The sequence below is a fragment of the Apis florea genome, unplaced genomic scaffold (genome assembly GCF_048593485.1).
Source record: "Apis florea isolate Af1SG1 unplaced genomic scaffold, ASM4859348v1 contig_3375_pilon, whole genome shotgun sequence".
NCBI lineage: Eukaryota > Metazoa > Arthropoda > Insecta > Hymenoptera > Apidae > Apis > Apis florea.
Window position 1 is genome coordinate 39,619 of NW_028256748.1, and position 23,453 is coordinate 63,071.

The 23,453-nt window shown below is 34.0% G+C and overlaps 1 protein-coding gene across 2 annotated transcripts in view; it reads right to left on the bottom strand.

Moving 5' to 3' along the window:
• The window catches only part of Dgk (diacyl glycerol kinase 1), an 82,359-nt gene that overhangs the window by 5,085 nt on the left and 53,821 nt on the right, over positions 1–23,453 (bottom strand). For both annotated transcript variants that reach the window (XM_086912304.1, XM_086912303.1), the window contains exons 4-9: positions 12,348–12,482; positions 11,940–12,156; positions 9,827–9,991; positions 1,267–1,389; positions 880–929; positions 304–378 (exon numbers count right to left, since the gene is read on the bottom strand). In XM_086912304.1, the coding sequence (XP_086768430.1) occupies positions 304–378; positions 880–929; positions 1,267–1,389; positions 9,827–9,991; positions 11,940–12,156; positions 12,348–12,482 (765 nt within the window). The remainder of the gene's footprint in view (positions 1–303; positions 379–879; positions 930–1,266; positions 1,390–9,826; positions 9,992–11,939; positions 12,157–12,347; positions 12,483–23,453) is intronic.

The window sequence follows — 23,453 nt, forward strand, 5'->3', positions numbered from 1 at the left end:
TTTTTTTGCTCTCTATAAACAAAGAAACTTTAAATTTTATATATATTTCTTACAAACATTTTTTTATTTGACTATGAATGCATACACGATTATAAATATATTTATTCAATGCTCGAATTTTAGCAAATAATTAGTTTATTTATTATAACGAAAAAGAATTATTTTCAGATATAATAGAAATGAAATTATCATGAAGCTAGTTATTGGAAAAGAAAGTTATTAATGATTAAATTATTATTTAATTATTAAATTATTATTATTATTATATATCATAATATTATTAAATTATTATTTTCAATTCACCGGTTTCAATTCCGTGACATCCCATCCGAGATACTCGGCGACATTCATCATTTGATTGACAATGCAGTCCATTTCCTAAAAATAAATAGTAATGTTATGATATTAAAATTTTGGTTACAATAGATAAAGCATTTTCAAATCAATCTATTTCAATTTGTTGACAAATTTATCAATATAATAATTATATTGATAGACGTATCTATGATTAATCGATCGATTAAATATTCAGTATGATGTATGGTTCTTTATGATATAAAATCTGTAATTTTTCCTTTCAAGATTGAGAGAGGATTATTGGAGAATTTTATAAATAAAAAGAAAAATTAAAAATTGACTAATTATATTCATATACAGAATAATAATAAATAATAAATGATATAAAATATAATATTTAAATTAAATAATAAAATTCACTAAATTTTTGTTTCATATTCATATCAAAATTTTACAATTTTATCTTTGCTTTGAAATTCCAATGAAATTAATCGAACTATCGAATTTATTAATAATTAAAAGTTAAAATTATGTTGTGCTCCAGAAAAAAGAAAAAATTAAATTTTTTCTCATTTTACTTACATTGGTATCAAGAACGCCGTTTCCATCTGTATCATATAGCCGGAACATGACTGGAAAAAAGGAAGAAACGTGCAACAAGTTGCAATAGATATGCAAGTTCAAGTGCATTGTATGCGAACGTAGATAGCGAATCAGTCTTCTGAAGAAACAATTGATGCTACATATGTTGGACGTCTGAATCTGAATGTTTAAAAAGTTCGGAATACATTGTTTAAATATTCGAAATATTAATGATAAAATTTTCTTTTATCGAATTATGATTCACAATAAAATATAACAACGCCTTAATGAGAAGAAGTTGTTCATGAACTCAGAACGAAAATATTCAAGGTTTGCCCTCATAAAATGTAATTAACTTTGATTGATACGAAAGAAACGATTACTTACACTCTAATTTATCTTCTGGTCTGCCAGCCTCTAAAAGAGAAAGATAGCACACGATATCCTTGAGACTGACTTTAACCGAGTGGACGTCTATTGTGCTTTGCTTTCTAACGAGATGTCTCATTTCTAAAAATTGAAAGATAATAAATGAAGTTAAAAATTTTGATCGATTTTAAATATATTTTTTAATTATCACTTTAAAATCTATCACGAAATCTATAATTTATTTCTTTACTTTAACTCTTTTATTACTATCATTTTTTTTAAATAAATTTTATTTTTCAAATAAAATTTTTCTTCTTATAATACTAATAATTGATAGAATACACTTTACCGAAACAAAATAGTAAATAGAAAAATTTAATACTAGTGGCGCCATCTCGCGGATGGACGCTGGAAGCTTCGACTTGCTACGCGGGTTACAGAACATGCAAGGAGGTATTCGTGACGTCATAAACAAAGAAAGCGATATTGTGCGAAAAGGACAGAGAAGAAGCGCAACTGTGCGCATGCGCAGTAAAACTTTTTAATATATCGAAAACATTACATCGAAAATTAATTAATTACTAGTTTCTTACACAAAATTTTTTCACTTTTAAGATCATATCTCAAAGTTAGAACTTCAAACAAGTTTCTCATATAAATTTTAACAAGATTTTCTTTCTAATTAATTATTTATTAATTATTAAAGCGTCATGTACGCACTGACGCAACCGACGTTCGATGCATTTTTCGCTAATTTCACATTATTATAAAGGTTATTTATAAATATGAATATATACATCAGAAACGTTGTTTCTTCCGCTACATTCACATATAATTTTTATTCACAATTTTGTTCTCGTTTGAACGAATAAATCGATTGTTTGTCACTACTATCGCAAATTGCAAATTTTTCATTTGATTTTGGACATGCGCAGTAAAATTTTCTAATATATCGGGATGACTACATTGAAAATTAATTAATTATTACTTTTATATTAAAAATTTCTATATTTTTAAGGTTGTATCTCAAGGCTAGAAGTTCAAGCAAATTTCTCATATTAATTTTAACAAAAATTTTTTTTCAAATAATTATTTATCAGATGTTTATCATAGAGAATGTTTCAATCGTAAATTATTGATCTATAACCTAGCAACAAACAATCGATTTATTCGTTCAAACGAGAACAAAATTGTGAATAAAAATTATATGTGAATGTAGCGGAAGAAACAACGTTTCTGATATATATATTCATATTTATAAATAACCTTTATAATAATGTGAAATTAGCGAAAAATGCATCGAACGTCGGTTGCGTCAGTGCGTACATGACGCTTTAATAATTAATAAATAATTAATTAGAAAGAAAATCTTGTTAAAATTTATATGAGAAACTTGTTTGAAGTTCTAACTTTGAGATATGATCTTAAAAGTGAAAAAATTTTGTGTAAGAAACTAGTAATTAATTAATTTTCGATGTAATGTTTTCGATATATTAAAAAGTTTTACTGCGCATGCGCACAGTTGCGCTTCTTCTCTGTCCTTTTCGCACAATATCGCTTTCTTTGTTTATGACGCCACGAATACCTCCTTGCATGTTCTGTAACCCGCGTAGCAAGTCGAAGCTTCCAGCGTCCATCCGCGAGATGGCGCCACTAGTATTAAATTTTTCAATTTTTTTTCTTTGTCTAACATAGAGACAAAATATACTTTATTTATGTTTCTATTATGTTTCTTATTTGTATGTATTATCAAATTCTGTGTATATTTTTATCTTTTTTTGTTTGTCTATATTTCACAAATCTGTATCTATTCTGTTACATATATACTTTATATATATAAATACATAAATATATTAAGTTTTATAATTAAATTTTATAATAAAAAAAAAAAATGAATAAAAAAGCAATGAATATAACAATATAAAGAGATAATTATGTAAAATAATTATAAAATAGATAAATAAAATATTAGATAATATATATTTTTATATGATATGCTACTTTTAGATCATATTCTTATTATTGTAATTGTGAAATTTAATAAAAAAATTTTTTGTCTATGTCACGATATTTCAAGAATACAAGAAAAAATTCACCAAATACCACTTCTTTTTCAATTATATTTTTCTGATATAAAATTATAAATCTCAGAAATTTTGATTTTATACCAGAAAAATATAACCTAGGAAAAGAGATAGCGGAATTTTTCTATTTCCAATAATATTAAAAAATTTTATACGTAATGAATTCAAGATCCATATATACATGCATTTATAATTAGAATGTATTAAGAAAATGCACGTTTAAATTCCTAATACATAGGTCGTGTCCCAATATACACGTGTACTATAAATATATAAGTATATCGAATAATATCACATCATTACTACGAAATCGCAATGTGTCATCACTCGTGCGCGCTCCACGTATAAAGATAAAAAAAATATTACTTAGAAATTGACGTTATAATTTTGACGTTAATTTTCACACGACTAGGCTAGAATTTGAACAATTATTATACAAATTCTCGTGATAAATTTCTCTCATTAGTTTTTCAGCGATATAATTGTTGCCGTGTATTGGCGACGTTTAAATGATCGAAAAAATTATTTTTAGACTAGAACGAAACAGTTTCGTCAGCGACGTCTAAGAGCCTCTACAAGGAGAACCTGTTGCTTCGCACAGAGAGATTTAGGAGCCAAGTATCGATGCGTGTACACTACGAGTGCTCTAATTATAACGATCGAACGTTGCACGTGCATGCCTGTTCGTAGATAGATGATCTTGTCGCGACGAATATTCTTGGAACGAAATTTGTAAGCAGAAATTTCACGTTTCACCGTGTAATTTCAAGCGACGCGTAAACAATTTCTCCATCCAAATGATCGGGGACGTAACAAACGTTTCTTTCGATTACGCGTTTCTCGCGAAGATATTGGAAGATATTTCATTGTTACCTTCTTGCAATATTTTCTCGATTTATAACAACAGTACCATATTATAACTGAAGAGAAAACTTACAGGTAAGGTAGATCTTTGCAAATTGATTATTATAATGAAATTATGAGAAAGAATATAACAGAATGTTTTCTGAACTATTTAACAAATAGTTTCCGAATGAATATATTTGAATATTCATGATTCCAAATTGCCTTGATAACGTAGCTTGGAACAAATATCTTAATCCTCGACTGGCAATAGAGACGTTACAATTAGATCAGATTTATATCTTACTTTGTTCCAACGAAAAATAGAAAAACTCTGATATTGATCTACGATTTCGAATTATACTCCTTCGAGTCCAATCGGAACAGAAAATGAAGACATCGAAGATGATTCCGCGAAACATCAAAATAAAATGTGATTTCTACGTTCCTGATAAAAATAGCATCGAGTCGAAGACGAGACAAAGCTTCGAAAACGATAGCTTCTCCCTGTAATTCCCTCTCGTGATTTTACGAATCTGCACGTAACGCGGGCACCTGAAATGCGCAAGAGAGTAGAGAGGAAAAAAAGAAAGGAAGAAAGAAAAAAAAAAGATGGAGAAAAGCGGATGGTCACGAGGGAAATAAAGCCGGTCGATCGATCGCGAACGATTTATCTTTAGTACGCGCAACAACGTTGAAACAAATTCACCGACTATTCTATTACTCTCCTGCGGTCCATTTTGCCTCGTCCGTGATTTTTCGATGGCTATGCCGCGATTTCCAATGACGCACGAAAACTGATTCGTGCCTCTAAGAAACTTCTCGTGGAAAAATCCTTTCCTCCCCTTGATCGTCGAGAAAGGATCGTGCGTATCGGTCGTTGTAACTTCGTCGCATTTTCATGCTTCCTTTTCCCGATCTTGTCTCTTTTATCTTCACGAGTAAAAAGGATCGAGACTTACTCTTGACAGAGTATTTTTCGCAAGTGGAAACTACGTTAAGAGAGATTGTCCAATGATAATTTCCAAGATGATGTCTACTTGCGAAAAATATGTAAAATGCATGTTGAGTGAGAGTTTTATTCGCATCCTTAGAAGAGATATATCATCGATAAATTGGAAATGCTCTTTCGAACATTTGCACTCAAGATAGCAACAAGATAAACAAAGAAAATTAAACAGCACGAATATGGTATCCATCGAATTCCGTCAATAAAGGTGATAGTTGATTTTGGACAGAGGATGGAAAAGTACATAGCACTTAATATACCACTTTCCTATTCAAACGACAAATATTGGCATTGCTATTAAATATTTCGAATATTTTCATCGAACGAAACGATGCAACGTGAAGTTGGCGCGTTTGAAATAATGATAAAAGGGGATGCAGATTCCATAATTATTCGTTCGAACAACGAACCTAAGGATGAAAGAAAATTTCATCGATCATCGAGGAGCAGGTTCGTTTCGAGAACTTGGCTTCAATTTATTCCATCGAGCAACTGGAGGATCACTGCGAACAATTAATTTAATTGAAACCATCGATGCTCGCCGGATGACACGATTGATTGCTTCGCCGCTACGATCACAGTTGTAATGAATAACCGGATGGGGGCTAACTTATTCGTTATTTCCGATTTCATTTCGCCGTATGAATAGAATCATACAATCAATTCACCACGTGCATTGTTTCCCGCGGCGATTAATCCGACACCATCCTCTACGATCGAAATGGTTTTTCGATCGAAAAAAAAAATAAAAAAAATAGGATGTTCTTCGGTGGTGATGTCATTTTCATTTGATAAAAGGCCTTGAATGTTTCAGTTTGAATATTGACCAGTCGCGGCGAGTGTCGACGACGCAAGTGTATTTTATGTCAACCTGGATATTTATGATATTCAATTTTCGTTATATATATATATATATATCGAGAAACATTCTATTTAAACAGAATTTCCTATTGATTAGTTTTCGGTTATGATCGACGAAAAGATTGTATAAGATCGTTTAGTGTAGTTATAAGAATGATCTTTCGAGTTATCTACAAAAAAAAGCGACAAGAAATTTTGAAAGATATTTACTTGTAAAATTTTCATTGATGATTGAAAGTGAAGAATGTGAAATATTCGAAAAACATGCTGTTATCTTCTATACGTATCGTACAATTGTATATCACGTCATATTGATATTAATAAAGTTTGTGATTCAATTCATTGAATATTTAAAAAAAAGAAAACCACTATTCGTTTAAATTGTAAAACCAATCTCACATTTCCTCTAAAAAGTTCCTCTTTTTCACTCACCTTCCTTCAGCAACGCACCAGGAATATCCGGTAAACGTATTTGATCGTTCTTCAACATCATTTCGTCAACAATCTTATATACTTAACGAGCAACGTAATTTCACAGACGAAAAAAAAAAAAACGCGAAAACTGTGCAATCGTGAATAATATCAATTATTAACGATTATCATAGGGCGGGAAATATGAAGATGACACTTGTTGCTTCCCGCGTGACTCGAGAGATACTGAGAAAGTATATCGAGAGAGATTGAAGTCGAGACGAGTCTCGACGCTTATGCTTGACGTTATTTATACCGGATGATACCGGTTCGCGTTATTTCGGGGATCGAACGAGTACGCAAACTCATCGGCGAGTAGCGGGACAATTAAATGGCGAGAAGGAAGTTGAAATGGAGAGCTAGAACGGCAAAATTTCAGATAAAGAAATTAATTAAAAGCGCGGCGTAAAATAAAAGATATACGGTTTAGATATTTTGTTGTGCATTGAAATAGGAATTATAAAAATCTAAAATTCGTATCCTTAATAAAAGTTTACATAATTCTGTGCTCTTGCCAATTGGATAATTATCTAGAAGGAATAGTTATTAATGGAAGATTAAGTAGCAAATATGGAAAATTCCATTGTGAAAGTTTCAAAGCGTGTAGAACATTTTTGATTAAAATGAACGATTATTTTAATTTTGCATTAGAAACGGTTGTTTATACCGTGCTACGTATTTTCTTCGATCTTTCTGTGAAAGATTTTTTAAACGAGATTGACCTTTCTGATCAAGGAAGGAGGTGACAAACCGTTTAAACCGAGGCAAGAACACATCGTTTGATGTCTCCGTTCCCTCAACTCTTTTCATGTTTCAAAAATATCGCCTTTGAGATTTCCACGTTTTCCTCTCTCGAGACAACTCCGCAAACAGTTGATCTAGAATTTTCACGGACTGTTTCGTGACATTTTGCAAAGATCATGCTGTCATTTTAAAATGGATATTTACGCGGTTTATATGGAACTAGGAAGTCGCGAAGATTTAATCTAACTCGTCAAAATCACGCGTCAAATTCTGCTAAATATTTCCCCACGCATTAAAGGTCATCCCAACATTACCTGAGTTTTTTAATAGATCCTTTCATCTACGTAACGGGGGAATTTTACAGAATTTTATTTATATAATTCCATTTATACGAAACTTTAATTTTAATTAATTAGTTCTAATTAATTAGTCATATCGATTAAGTAATTCATATTATTGGAATACGAATTTCAATTATTAAGAACGAAAAAATCATAGATAAAAGCGAGATTATGTATTAATCAATATGATCGTTATATCAAACAAAATAAATAAAATTTTATTATAATAATCTAAAAGTGTTTGAAATATTGTATTATAGAAATAAAAATTTCGAAGAAAGAAATTTCGCCATTCATCCTCCAAAGTTCATTTTACTCTAACTAATCAACCAATCAATATTGAACATTTTTCCTCTATCCTATTCAATTTCTGATCACAACAATTGCGCATGTAAATATCCTCACAAAACTTCTCAGAATCGAAAAATCTTGCCTCTATTTTTTTTTTTTCTTTCCATTTTTTTTTCGTTTTTTTCAATATTATTCGCCGAAGAAGTATACTTCCGGTCGAGAGTTACAATCCAACCGCATTCAACGATCGTACTATTCCCGTGAATAATGCATCAGCGTAAAAATCGGTGGGTGTACGGAATGAAACCTTTCCTTATCATATCAAGCGTAACCCAGACTTCCCAGGCAAAGGAGATTCCGTTCCATTCTCGGAACGCACATAAATTTTTCCACCAGGCAAAGGGTATTCTCGTGTCGCTGCTCCGTTTCAACGTTTCCTTAGCTTGATCCCCGTAGAATATTGCGCTCCCGATATTTTCGGCCCGATACACAAATTTCTCTGGCCCAGAGACGGTTCCATCAGTATGGAAATCACCTCCACTCCCTTAAATTGAAACTCCACGTCGAGCGATAATAATGCTCCGTTCTGCGGCTTTATCACGTGTCTTTAACACGAGGATTCGAACGATATTATTCTCGGAAGAGGAGGAAATCCTTCGAGTTTGTATGTAGGTCGTGGTGAGATTTCCTTTGATCGTAAGTCTTCCGCTTTCGAATCTTTGATTTACCTGATTTACCTGCAATTCTACGCTGACTTAGTTATTCTCGTATTTGGAACCGCCTTATTGATTTAAGTCAGGAGAGACTTTTGGTTTTGGTTTTTCTTAAAATTCTCTTAATATCTCTTAATAATATTAAAATCTTAAGAAAAATCGTTACCTCTTCGGAAATAGTTTTGGAAGCAAAATCGATATCACGACGAGGAAGGGAGAAGACAAGTAAGCTGTGTGGAGAAAAATAATTTTTTACCAAGTAACGTAAGATCGGACGTGCGTCAAGAGTTTTTTGCACGCATCTTGCGCGAATAACGCGGAGAGAAATGAATTATAGCATCATCGAGCTACCATGGGCACGACCATCTTAAGTCCTTACGAGTTTTACGGTGTCGGGCAGCTTTTATGGCATCGATTTGTTTGCCAACCTATATGTCACGGCTCATCGTAAAGAATCTTACGATCATGGAGAGAAAGAAAGAATGAGATAAGATCATCTCGCGATATTGTGTCGTTTAACTCGAGATTGCCCATAGGCGCGGAATTATTCCTCTTTGGAATCGGATATTTATCCACTATTCCGTTCCATTATGCTCCTTCAGACGGAACCTTGCGAATTCCATTCGAAATGCGAAACACAAGTTATAACATCGCGCTCGAGTTAAACCATCTTATTTGCCTTGCACGTAAATTTCTGCCTTGTGCTCAAATGCGAGTTTCATGTTCATCGTCGTTCATGAACTTTAATACCGTTTCTCGATTTTAGATCGATGAAGTAGTGGAGATAAACGAACATAAAAGCGTTCCTTAAAATTGAAAGTAATCAAAAGTTAAAAATTAAAATTCAATTCACTATCTAAAACGAGACGTTTTAAAAAATATTTTAAAATTACTTTTGAAGAAAGTATCCGCAGTATAATTCTGACAGAATTTTTATATTACTTACTTATTATTGATTTAACAAAACAATTTTATTTACATCGTGCTATTTTCCACTCGTTTTCTACTTTTCCGCTTTTCCCACTTCTTTTCTACGTCTTCCACTACCAAAATATTTTTTCTAATTTATCGCGACACCAAACGCATCGTCAAAGGCGAAAGAAAAAAAAAAAAAAGTAAGTGAAAATGGAGCAAACGGTCTATCAGAGAGAGACGTAATCCCGTTGCATTTCAACGGGAGCAAATTGGTTGACGGTATCGTTAATATCAAGCTTGACCTACCTTCTAATTTCCCGTTGTTGATGAGGAGCGAATTGTTCGACTTCCTGGACGAATTCCGCGACATTTGGCTATGGCTCGGGCTGCTGTCCGTGCTCTTTTTCTCTATCACGTCATGGCAGCTGTACGACGTGTGCTGTTGTATCGTCAATATAGGATGAACGCTTCCTTGAAGCCCGTCGATGGAACACAAGGGAGAATATTAGTATTATTGACGTGATCGGATGACTCGAGAGAGAGAGTAGGATTATGGGGGCTACTGATATATCACGAGCAGATTCTCGATTTAATGGCAGGGAAAAGAACGTTTAATGGACGATCGTGGCAAGTTTATCGCTTTCTGTTCCTCTGATCCGATCAATCAGATAAAACAAGCAGAGGATAGACCGACATTCGATACGCGTGTAAGCGTTGATTTTCCCCCAATGCTCAACGTTTGGTAGACAGGCAGCAGAATTATCGATATTATCGTCCGTAATATTAATGCGTTAAATTATTCTTTCTATTATATTACTGTTCCATTTGTGACTCGTGGTGGTTTCGATTTTAAATCTGTATTGTTTTCGATTCGATGGGAAGAATATTTAGAGGATATGATTGTTATGAAAATATATTCGTTGTATAATTAATGTATTAGAAGTAAAAGAAAAATAAAAAATTTTTGATTTATTTTATTTACTTTATCTTAAATTTTCTATATTCCTAATTTTTATCGTGCGTTCTAATGTTTTGATCTCAACTTTCAAAAAAAAAAAAAAAAAAATAGGCGTCACTCCTCGTTGGATTGTTAAAATTTTTAACAAACACGTTTATTACGCTATATACGTATTAGCAACGATACATGATACATTTACTTTTTTAATTTATAATATTCATTCACAGAGCAATTCGGTAATCAAAGAGAAATGTGGTCAAAGTGAGATTTTTCAGGATCCATCCTTGTACACCGCGCACAAAGAAAAATGTATCATTGATTTAATTTTTCTCGCGTTCTCCACTTCTCCTCTTTTTTTGTTTACGCTTTTACAATTTTACAAAGAAACGTATCGGTGAACAACTGAACAAAACTTAACAAAAGACCGCACAATGAAATCGCACGTTTTGTGCAACTCTTTATTTTTTTCTTCAAAGCTCAGATTATCGTTTAATATCGCCATTGGGCAACTAAATCTTCTTTTCGATCTTCAGATTGGTATCGTAAAATGGAAAATTGATCTGATCAATGGTGAGATTACATCAACGAATGAAATCAGTAATCATTCACGGTAATCCACTTTCTATGATCGATCGACTTTTTCGCTTTCGTTTCGAAACTCGTCTCTGTAATGTTATTCGTTCGTGACAATATCAAAAATGTTCGATCGTGGAATTTATCACTTGTTATTAGAATGACGAATGAGACGAATGAAAGATAATTGACGAATATTGTACGCTGGAACATTATTTTTTTTAAAATATTATATGATTTTTTAAATTATACAATGGTAAAATTTATTTATTCTAAATTATCGAAGACTATAAATTATTTGATCTGATAAACTATTCAATCTTCCGATTGTGAGACATCTATGCAGAATATGCGTATTATTGAAGTTTAAATCAATTTTTTCAATGATTTATATTCTATATTTTTCAACGTCATCCGTAGTATTACGTCGAGCATTTGTAAGGATAAAATAATATTCAGGGGATATGTGCGTATAGTGTGCGTTACGTAGTTCTCTTGGAATTGTCTCTTATATAGACAGTGAAATGTATTACAAATATCTATTGTCTGATCCTTTCGTATCTCGTGAGAAACAACCAGTTAGTGCAAACGTTTCATTGTTTTCTCTTTAGAGTAAGTTAATATTGCATAATATCGTTGTAAACTCGTACCGATGAAAGATGATTCAATGCGTTTACGTGTAAGTGTATCGCGTTTACACTGTAAATATCTTTATCAAAGACCTAAATTTATCATCGAAGGACATTCTAAATAGACTTTTCCTTCGTCGTTTCACGGATTAAGCGAGCAAGTAATTAAAATAATAATAGTTTCCTCTCTGTCAAAAAGTTTTCAAAAATTGATTTTGAAATATAATTTTACCCTTATCAAAAATAAAATTTTAATTACCTGTGCGTGCTCTGGTGGAGACTTCACTGTCCGTTCTATGATGTCCCAACGCCTGCAATTTCTCTGTGAGACCGTGAATTTTGTCAGCCAAAGAGGAACCGTGTCCACCCTCCGACGATGTTCCACCAGGTAGACCTGTGCTGTTCACATTGCTGCTGGACGTTGTGTGAGACGTAATGGCGGCACAAGCGGTTGTCGACGAAAGCACGGCCATTTCCTGATGCAAAGATTCCTATCTCTGATAAATCTTCGAATATTTAATTCAAAAATCAGCGTGAAAAATTTGATCGAATACGTGGAATGAATATTGATAACAAATATTGATAACAACAGTTGAAAGTTATTATTAATTTTCTTCCTTTTTAAATAGAAAAATCTTTAGAAAAATTATACGGAAGAATATCCTACCTTAAAAGCTTTCCCATCGACTCCTCGTGGCACCTTTTTAACGAACGACAAAAAAAGATGTCGTGACAGTTCGTCAGGGGTTGTCACTTCGAGATAGGTGTCTAGAAATTTACGAAATCCCTCGTAATCAATGTCCTGAAACAAAGATTCACTATCTTAGTGATAATAATATTTTAAATTTATTTTAAACGTTGAACACAATTATAATCAAATTGGCAATATCCAATGAAAGAGTTGTTTTAATTTTAATTTAGGATGAAGTTCTCAATCAAAAAATAATCACCAACGATAAGGTATGATAAATACGGTAAGTCCATTATTTAAGAGAATCTATTTCGAAATTACAAGCTGTTTATTACGCAACCGGATCGATGTCACTTAATTTAATTAGTCATTAACTCTGAAAAGCCTATCGTAGAAGCATATATTGTATTTCATGTATAATTTAAATATAACATTAAATTATCAAATCTCTGATCCGACATATTAATTATAAAACAAATTTATTATTGGAGAAAAATATATAGCTCGTCATTTCGAGTTTGTGGAAAACTCTCTGATACTATCTCTGATATAATGATATAAAAATCACAAAGAAATTACTTGGAAATTATTTGAAAATTTTATTCAAAAATCAAGATCGTACCATTGAGATTTAAGAGATCATTTAAGAATCAAAAATGATCATAAAAATATTCATCAAATAATACGTATAATTCTTATCAAAATTCTTTTCATACAAACTAAATTATTCAAAAGGCTTGGTAATTTTTAAAATCTTTTTTACTTATTTATTATATCATAATATGCCAGAAATGCTTTCCAATTTTCTCAATCAATCAATTTATCGGGTCTTCACGATTCCCATAGTGAATATATTAGCTCGATAACAGCAATGAACATCTTGTAATCAGCAATGCTGAATAGTTTGCTCGGGACTGGTCGATCTAGATCAACGGCTATTATACATGGATTATGCGGTGATCTAAATCTTGTTAACGCATAAGCTTTCCACACACAAAAGCGGCACATCGTGTTCGCGGTACGAAATGAGATTCTATCACGCGCTTCAAATCATCATATGAGAAACTTCCTGTCCAGAAAATGACCTTTCATCCGACCGTAAATTGAGATAGGAGAGATATTAAAATCGTTTCCCGAACAGATTAAAATAACGACGCCAATTGTGACACGATAGCGTAACCGTTTCCGGCGGAAAGCTTTCGCGACGGAAGTCTTTGGACACTTGGGCACCGATAGTCGCACAGCAGACTATCGAAATTAAATTTCATCGAGGCTCAGGTGAAAGTTGGTCGAGTACTTGTGTAATGAAGTAATTGATTTAATTGATTGGATATTTAACTGGGTTAACGGCGTATACCTGTTGATCAAGAGCAAGAAATATCGTAATGTTACTTGACGCAAAATGATCGAATGGGGAAAATTGATTGCATGCCTTTCCCCATTTGTTACACTTAAATTAAGTTATATTTAAATTGAAGAGTAATCGAGCAATCGAAATTAATCATCACATATGTGTAATATTACGTTTCATAGAGATGTAGTTAACTTGTACAAGTATTACTCGTCCCGATAAATAACAGGAACTTCAACTTTGGATATATTTTCCACATTCGAGCTCCCACAATATAAACATGATTATCACTTAATACTTGCTGGCGTCGTTAATTAATTAATTTTTCGCTTAACAAAATTTTGTCCAACACCTGTACAGATATAACATAATCGATAATTACGACACCTTGCAACATGCTCGCGTGAAATTAATTAACATTCATTAGTCGCCGCTTATGAATACCAATTATAATCATTCAGCTGTTTATTTCAGTGAAGGTGTCTCGAATAATGTGTTTACGATATCACAAATGATTAATTATCTTGGCATTTTAATGTGTGTTGCCTTCGTTATCAGAACGCTCATTAGAAACACTCTTAATAATTAATATTATATTTTTCCATTTTTTTTAAATTTCCATTTATTACAAATTATTTGATTATAATTAATAATTTGGGGATCTCATTAGAATTGGACAATCGATCATTTTATTTATGGGAGCTTTCCGAGCTTTGCATCAGGATTCAGGGCTGTCGCCTAAGTTCGTCAGGATCTTTTAATTGCAAGTCAAGTTAATGAGGAAACAAGCCACGAGTCGCTAACGACCAACCCAGTTTCGCGTTTTATTTGAACAGATCCGTTCGAGAGCGACATTTATCGATGTTCCGGCGCCAAGGGCGTTGCCTTTTATCATTTTCTTTCTTCCTTTTCATCTCTCTTTCTTACCTTCACTTCTGTTCAACACTATGGACGATAAAGCTCTAGAACGAACCATCAGTTAGAGAAAAGAGCGTAGTTACTTACGAGCCATAACCGAGCATGTTCGTTCCGAAATAAGGGATTATCTCAAGAAAAAAAGAGCAATTTATCGATACGTATACGTAAACGAAACGTGTTATTATTTCGCATTGAAGTAAAACTCAATTTAGTAAAATATCGCGTTGCTCACAGCTTGAGATCCGAAAAATTTCGCGTTTCGTATCGTTTTATACATTTTATCGGGGGGATCGGTTATTTGGATAAATATATTTGAAAGGATTAAAATATATTTTCGTAAACATTCGAAGATATCGATTTCTCGTATGTTTTTTTTAAAAATATAATTTTAGAAATATATGCGCAGAACTGTATATGCAAACTCTTAAAGTTTCACGAAATTATATGCATTATTATCGATTTTGATTATTTGCATTTTTTCAAAAAATATGTAAATCTTATTGAAACGTTGGTAAATATATATCCAAGACTCTAAGGAAAGAAAGTTATATCATTCAACACAGGCGAACTGCATGCATTTTATTACATGGTAAACACTCTCGGTTACAGTTGAATATAAATCTTTATCGAGTTTTTTCAAGTGCTCGATAAATAAAAAGAGAATTACCACAGTAGGAGAAAACTATGGTGAAACTGTTTGTTTGCATATTCTGAATTCCTTTTCATTATCTTCCTTCCTAAAGTAGTTTCTCCGTATGGAAAACATAGACTTGGAAATGGAATTCGCAAATGTACTTGTTATCGATCGATTAACCGCGGATGCAATTGGTCCGGCGAATGCTCGAATTTACTACTTAATAGGCAACGCGGTATATCTGTTGCAATCGTATTTAACAGAGTGTTTTCACGAGCAGGAGGAACAAGCAAGCAACAAGGGACCGTGAACATTGCCGATTTTACATTCTATTCTAAAGTGAAACAACCGATTCAACCTGATCGTAACTGTAACTAACGATTGTACTCGGGTCACGGTTTACGACTTACTCGTTGGCCGGTTAGTTAAGCCAAGTGGTGCACTTTCAGCATCTTCCTTAAAAGGCCCGTACAATTTTAACGAGTCAATATAATTTTCACGATAAGAGAGAGGAGAGGGAAGTGAAGGAAAGTTCTAATAGATCGTTTTTCTACGGTAGCTTCGAATCTGGCTGTAATCGTGTAAATCATTTAAATCTCGATTGATAAGTGAAACGTTTGCTACGGCGTCTCTATGGTGTAAAAACAACTGTTATATAAGGTATATAGGGTTTTGTGAAAAGCTGTTTTTTACGACGCCGTTCGTGCAACGAAAGCGAAAAAGGCGAAAATGTTGCGAAAGGATATGATTCGTAATATTTCAACAAACTTAATCTTTCATTCGATTATTATTCCACCAACTTTTAATAATTAAACTGTAATAAAAAAATATTATTTCAAATCTTTTTTGAAGTTCAATACGTATCTATTGATAATAAAATTGTAAAAATTGCTGTCTCACTGAACTTGGCGGAAATTCAACGATAGTCTGAGAAGAAGTCACGCGGAGATTCATCAAGGCGATTGCTTTAATAAATCAAAATATTATTCTAAAGGATTAACACAAGGATCGTCTTGAAATTCTATTTCATTCGTCGAACGATTACCCAACCTCTTTCCTATCTCACCCAATACTAATAATCCAGTAAACAAAAACGAAAGAAAAAAAAAAAAAAAGAAATAATATTTGAAAAAGGAGAAGAAAAATCAATATCAGAAGTGTCCAAATAGCCGAGAAATTTCATCGAGGATAGAAAGAGATGATCGAGTCGAACGGTAGCAGACGGATCCTTTCAAGAATTGCGAATCGATCGTATCGACACGGTTTATCCTCGATATACGAATATCCCGGAAACTGGGTCACGCTCGTTGTCCGAAGGAATATCCGCATGAATGAGACAGGACACGGCCATTAAAGCTTTCGGAAGAGATACAGAGAGCGGAGAAGTTGTGAAGGGCGAGACGATGAACGAGAAGAGGAGAGGGAGGGTGCGAGGGAATATAGAAACGAGGTTGTTCTCAATGGTCACGTAAGGGAGTGGTGGTGACGTCAGTGGGACGATGACATCATCGTGAGGTCGTCATAACCCCGATAAGGCCGCTGGGTATATAGGTCAAAGTGGTGGAGGATCATAGCTGTTGGATCACGGAGAGAGAAGGGTGAGGTATTTTCAAATGTCACGTAGGCTGCTGTAAAATTGACTCATTGCCCCGTTAATACGCAGCTCAGAAATGAAGAAAAATTGCCAACGATGGATTTCTGGTATTACATCCACTATGGGAGCCGCTTGTGTTTTCCAATGGGGTATACGGATGGTAAACGATAAAAGATGGCCGGAACTATTCTTATAGAGATTTATAAATTTTGATATCTTCGGTAACAACGTTGGGATAACGTTTGTAGTGTTATAATTTTGAATAGATATCGTCGAGAATACGAATCGAATAAAGGAAAGAAATCTTTTGAGAGAAATTTATCGATTGACCGTGTTTCGGCATTGATAGTGAAAGAGGAAAGGAGAATTTTTTCGTGCATGCAAAAAGGTGTGTTGCAAATTATAGGGGTTTGTATGAGAACGAGGAGAGACTTTGTCGGCACTTCGTAATGAAAAGATAAAAAGAAGCGTTCGTTTCTAGCGGGTTGGATTCGTGAGTGGCGAATTTGTCGGAAAGGCTACTTAGTAGGCCTTAGATTCCGTAATATCAGAGGTCAGGTTAAAAGGTGGTGGATTTGCATCTCTTTAATGGAATAGAAAATCACCATCTAACAGGACGTTAGAATCCCTTAAGTTTTAAAATTAAAACTTTTAATTCATTCTCTCGTAATACTCTTCCACGTTTAAATATTCAACTAAATATCTCTAAATGTATTTGTATAAAATGAATCTAATTTTATTTTATTTTTTAACCGTGGAAAAGTAAGTTAAAATAATTATATACCTCGATGTTAAATTCTGGCAAACAAAAACTCGTTAAATCAAAACAGTCTAAAACGATGAAACAGGATTGAATTGAAACGTTTTAAACCAGCCCATCTGTTTAAATATTTCTCCAGAGGCAAGCGGTTCGTTCGTTCGTTAATCCGAATCTGTTAATTCTAACCTGAAGCAAGGAAAGAAAGTTTCATTCAACGCTGTTATACGAATCGTGGTTAAAACTAATTCAACACATGTTTACACGTGTTATACGGGCAATGTGTAGAGGGTTCGATTATTCGATAGGGGGTGGAGCAATGTCAACAATTCAAATGCCAGGAATAGTATCATCCATGTATCTGGCTATAAGGAGACCTTAAAGGTTGCCTGCTACGAATGATGGGTAGGTTCCAATTAAACCTCTTATGGAGAGAATCCACACCTTGTACAAACATAATAAGCTTTTCACCCTTACGAGTCTGGCTGAACTTCTACCATGATATGTATTCAGTTCTTTGCTCTAAGAAGCATCCTTTATATCTTGAAGAAAGTTTCTTTGTATTGTTTCTAGAATTTAAAATTTTATCAAGGAAAGATGTTTGTTTTGATTGAAAATTTATTTTAATACTTATAATCTTTTATTATTGCAAGCAATTTACGATATAAACCAAATTAATCAACTTCAGATTGAATCTTGAATGTATTATTTGATTTCTAGAAAAAAGAATATTAATCATATAATGTTTGATTAATATTAAGAAGTTTTTAATAGAATAGAATCAATAATAAAAGGATGATGAATATTCTTTTGATAATAACACTATGTTAATTATATTTCAATCAGAGAAAGAATCAAAAAACGAAATTATTACCCATTTATTCTTCTCCATTTCACTGAATAAATCATCTAACTGATACGTAACTTTCCCCTCCACTCTCTGTTCACCGTCTGATTTGATTTCGTTTCTCGCACTATCTCGCGGATCGATAAACGCTTTCCAGTATCACGTCCAAAGAAGGAACAATTGCAATGCAAACGCGATAACGAAGTCCTACTCCACTTGTTCCATTTATCGGACTATAACACGAATTCGTTTCGTTTCTTGACGCTTCTCCTGTTTCAAATCAATCTTCACAGCGTGACAATTTAAACCATTTTCGTAGAAACCACATTTCGGAATTAAGAGTTTCCATATCGTTCCATAGAATGGAACGAGGAGATGATCCTCTCGTGGATCGAACTCCAATCATATTTATTTAGCGCGCCCACTCTTGAAAGGATTCTTCGTTCGATCTCGTTTCCACAACGAGCACATCCTTTATATCTCGCGTATGGACCCCGATGTTCCGATGAGATTTATGCCTCTCGCGTCTCGCTTTGAGAAAGTTCCAAGTTTCATTGGGAAGCAGCGCACAATCGCTTCTGGGTCATTGTCTCTTTGGTACGAAGGATCGGCCTGGTAAGTGAATCGCGTGTTCGTTAAACGACGACAAAATGGAAGCCACTCGATCGAACTTATATCCCCGTGTTAGAAAAGTTTCGCTCCTCTATTCTACTGGTTCGAACACTTTCATAAAGTATCTCTCCACATCGCTCGGGTGGAAAATATTTGTTATTTTCGAGAAGTTCCGAAAGCAAGGTTCGAACTTGAGGGAGAAGTTCGAAGTAAGGCACGGTTGAATTCGTGAATAAAATATGGAAGGAAATTACATAGGTTGTATGATCTTCCGCCGGTGGATCGATACGATTCGTTCGTCGACATTAGAGGCATCGATTTCGCTCGAACACGTTACATAAAGTCGTTCGAGTGATCGACGAGTAAGTATCCTTGGATACTTTTTAAGCCAATACCCGTTGAATTACAAGGAAGTAGCTCTCCCGAGGAGAGTGGCTCGAGAAGGGAGGTGGATTTCCTTCTTTCGAATTCAATATTGTCACGAGCCGTTCTCGAAAAGAGAGACGAGTGAAACGGGTACATCTCGTTGCACTCTTCGATTCTCTGGACAGCTATTAAATTTTCGAGCTGAAAATTACACACGTGGAATAAGAATGAATCGCTCGTGTTCCTTGGGATCATCGAGGGAAATTAAAAAGATCGGTCGACGAGAAAAAAGTTGGCCGCCTAACTTTTGAGAAATTGAACTGGGAAAGAGAGAAAATAAAATAAAGAACGAAACACGAAGAGAGAAAGAGAGAGAGAGAGAGAGAGAGAGAGAGAGAGAGAGAGAGAGAGAGGAAGGGAGGGAGTGTGAAAAACCGATGAAAGAAGATAAAACTCGCGAGAGGAGAGAGGAGTTTCTGTGGCGAGAGAGTAGTTTCCACGCCGCGAAATTAAATTGAGAGATCAAACAATTTTTTCGTTTGGTGTGTAACAGTTGAAACGTTAAAAATTCGTGGATTCGAAGATCGATTCGTTGACGGACAATAAACAGTTTAAACCATATTTTAGATTGATTAAAACAAATATAGATACCATTTGTGAGTGTTGCTACCTTCCGTTTAGAAACGTTCAAATAAACTGAAATCGATAGGAGGGGATCGGCTAAGAATAGTCTGTATATCAGAATTTAAAAAGTTCGGTACGTAAAACTCAAAGCGTATCATTAAATCTGTCTGCAAAACTGGTCGTGAATGTTTCTTCGAAGCAAATTTTCAATTTTCTTTCTATTCTTATTAACTTAAACTTTCTCTGTCTCTCTCTCTCTCTTTTTGGATGTTATGTGGATATCATTGAAGAGAGAACGTCCAATTTTTACTCCAAGTTTTCTTTGGAATCCAGACTATTGGACAACTCTCGTTCCTAGAATTCCATGTGGTAAATTCCTGCAATGGATCGTGACTATGGATAGCTTATTATGTTAACCTACTGATAATGGAATGTATTTGTACTTTATGAACAATTCCTAGCTTGATAGATATCTTGAAGAGATGCATTTTAAGCCTGAATGTCTATAATTTATATTATTTAAAAAAGTATCGAGACTTTAATGCACAACAGTAAAAATATATGATTTATATCAAATATTGAACTTTGTTAGAATTTAATAAAATTTTAAGGAAAAAAATTTTCTGTAGATCAAGATGACTCTTCTTTAAGATATAAAAATTTGTACGATAAAATAAAACTTTTAAAAGATACCTCTAAGACATCGATAACAATTTTCTGTGCTATTGTCTGTATTAAGATTTACTTATACTACTTAAATTTATTAATCAACCATTTTCTAACTTTCTCTTATATCATAATCCAAAATAACCCATACATAAATGTCCAGAAATATCTTCGCAACACGTTTAAATGTGAAAGAAAGAAACGAATGTTTTCCACGTTTCAATTGCATTGTTTATTGAGGAGGTCAGTGGCATCCTTCTTCGAGTGCGTCACTCGAAAGGGAATAGTTGCGTAGCTACACGCGTTCATACAGAGCATGATAGACGCATACGTATCATCTAAATATACAGTGTACCGGCTGATACTCCGAAAATAACCGGGCTTCTCTGTTTGTTACTGTCGTGATAACTATAGTACGCACTATTCGATGCATGCATTCATCCAACATCCGGGTTTTCTGATAAAACTCACGCTCACTCACGTGTATTCGTATCTTTGTTACAAGAATATAATGAAGATTGGATTCAGAAGACAGAAATCGAAGAAGACAATCTCAAAGTGATCATCAAAGTGAAATAAATCTTTTCCATTCTTAAAGAATGGATAAGCAAAAAAAGGATGGCGAAAAAAAGAGGACATCCAATCAAAATTCAACGTTTCACAGTTTAACTTCACTTATGCATGGATTTTTAAACGAGAAGAATTAAAAGTACTTGGAGTGAATGTAGCGGTTTGAAGAGATCGTTTAATCAAAAAACTTTACTCAAAGAGCTTTTTTAAGAAGTAAAGAATGATAGTAGTGGGTCAACGTACTGTTGTAAAACGATTATTAAAATCAGAGAGAGTTAACACGCGTAAACGATAGGCGCACAAGTTTCATCCTTATGCAAAGTTTTTTGATGGGGATGCTCGCTAACAAGCCTGACTCGGAGGGGAAGTTTTCGTTTTGAAAATTATGGTCGTAAAGCATATGCAACAAGATCTGGCGGATTCCTAAACCGTCCTATTTTTGTGATCGTAGAGATCGGAAAGATCTCTCGCATATTACGTGTTGTCAGATTGAAAGAGGCCGGTCGTTACGTGCAAGGTATACGATCAATGATTCGGGACAACGTTTTCAAGAATAATATATTGGCGTTCAACATAGATGGCCACTTTTATCTCGACCATTTTCATTCGCTCTTTCCACGCGTTACTTTCTTAATGAAATAAAGGAATGAGATTTTCCCCTCAGACTCTCGAATTATTCGGTTCAGAATTTATAAATAAACAGAGATATTCTCGACGGAGAATACGCGTTTGGAAACGAAGTTTAAAAACTTTTCTTCCACCAAACGATTCTCGATTCAATCTGTTTCGTTTTACGAGACATTTTAATTATTTCGTTCGACCGTAACCGTTGTATTATTCATGCTGTATTACGCGGAACGTATAGTTTTATTTCACAGTCCATTTGTTCCGGCGCAAAAGGCGACGAGTCACGAGCTCGTTCGATAAAATCCGCGAATATTGGTTCACCGACCGGGAATCAAGGTGGATTCACGGCCCGGAAACTGTGACGTCATTGTTCTCATGGAAACCGGGATGGGGGGTGAACGATGACGTCACTCGAGCCGCGGGAGCTCGGGGTGACGGCACCGAAGGTCGGTGCACCCAGCGCGCTGCATCTGGAGTGCATCTGTGCAATGACGTCACTGCATCATTTTCTTCTCGCTGCCGCAGATGTTTACCTCGTTCTTTCGGCAATTCGATATTCAAAAATATCACGTTCCCAATGAAACGTTGTTTTCCAACTTTCCTTTCGAATTTTTCTCCTTGTAAAATATTATGCAAAGAAAAGGATCGAAGAATTTTATTTCGTTTATTTCGTTTCTCGAAATTCGTTAAATATTATTACTATTATCACATTTATGCGAAGATATGCGATGGGAAAAATATTCATAACACGTGTATACGATGATATTCAGGGATTAAAACATTTTTTACGATCTTGCGAAATGAGATTTTGATTTGTAATAAGTTCCGCTTTTTATATTTAAGAATGATTGATTTATAAGTCAATCTCAAGCGAATACGTTTCGTCCACTTTTACGACTACTCTCTCTCTACCATACTACTCTACTAAATTCTTCAACCCTCATTTTAGATCAACTTGTATCCCATTTTTCATAAAAAAGAAATCTGGCGCTAATCCAGAAAAGCAGTGCTTTCAGAAAAGAATATCTGTTTATTTACGTATGAGAAACAGCGCGGCACAAAACGAGATTCAAAATACGTTTTCTTATCCATCCTTAATCGGCTCGCTTTTCACCCGCATTTTCCATGAGAGTTGAAAGAGAAACTTTCTCAATCGATGAAAATATACTTTTTCGTTTTAATTTCCATTTTGCGTTCTCAATCGGTTGAGGATCGTCTTGAATCGAATTTCTTTAAATTCTTCCATCTTTTTTTCCCCTTAACAATAAAGAGCATGGAAAGAAATGGATTTGATTATCAACGAATTTTAAAGTATTATCTATCTCGTCTACATTTCAATTAACGAAGGAATTCCTTTTGAGTATAATCATTCGCCATTCGTCTAATTATGAAAGTCGTTTAGAACAGAGGAGGAATTCCGTGTGTAATTATTTTATATTACAGCATGTTTATCCTCGAGGAATATAATATTCGAGAAAATTACTTTATTGCAAAATTCCTTCCTTTTTTTTTTTCG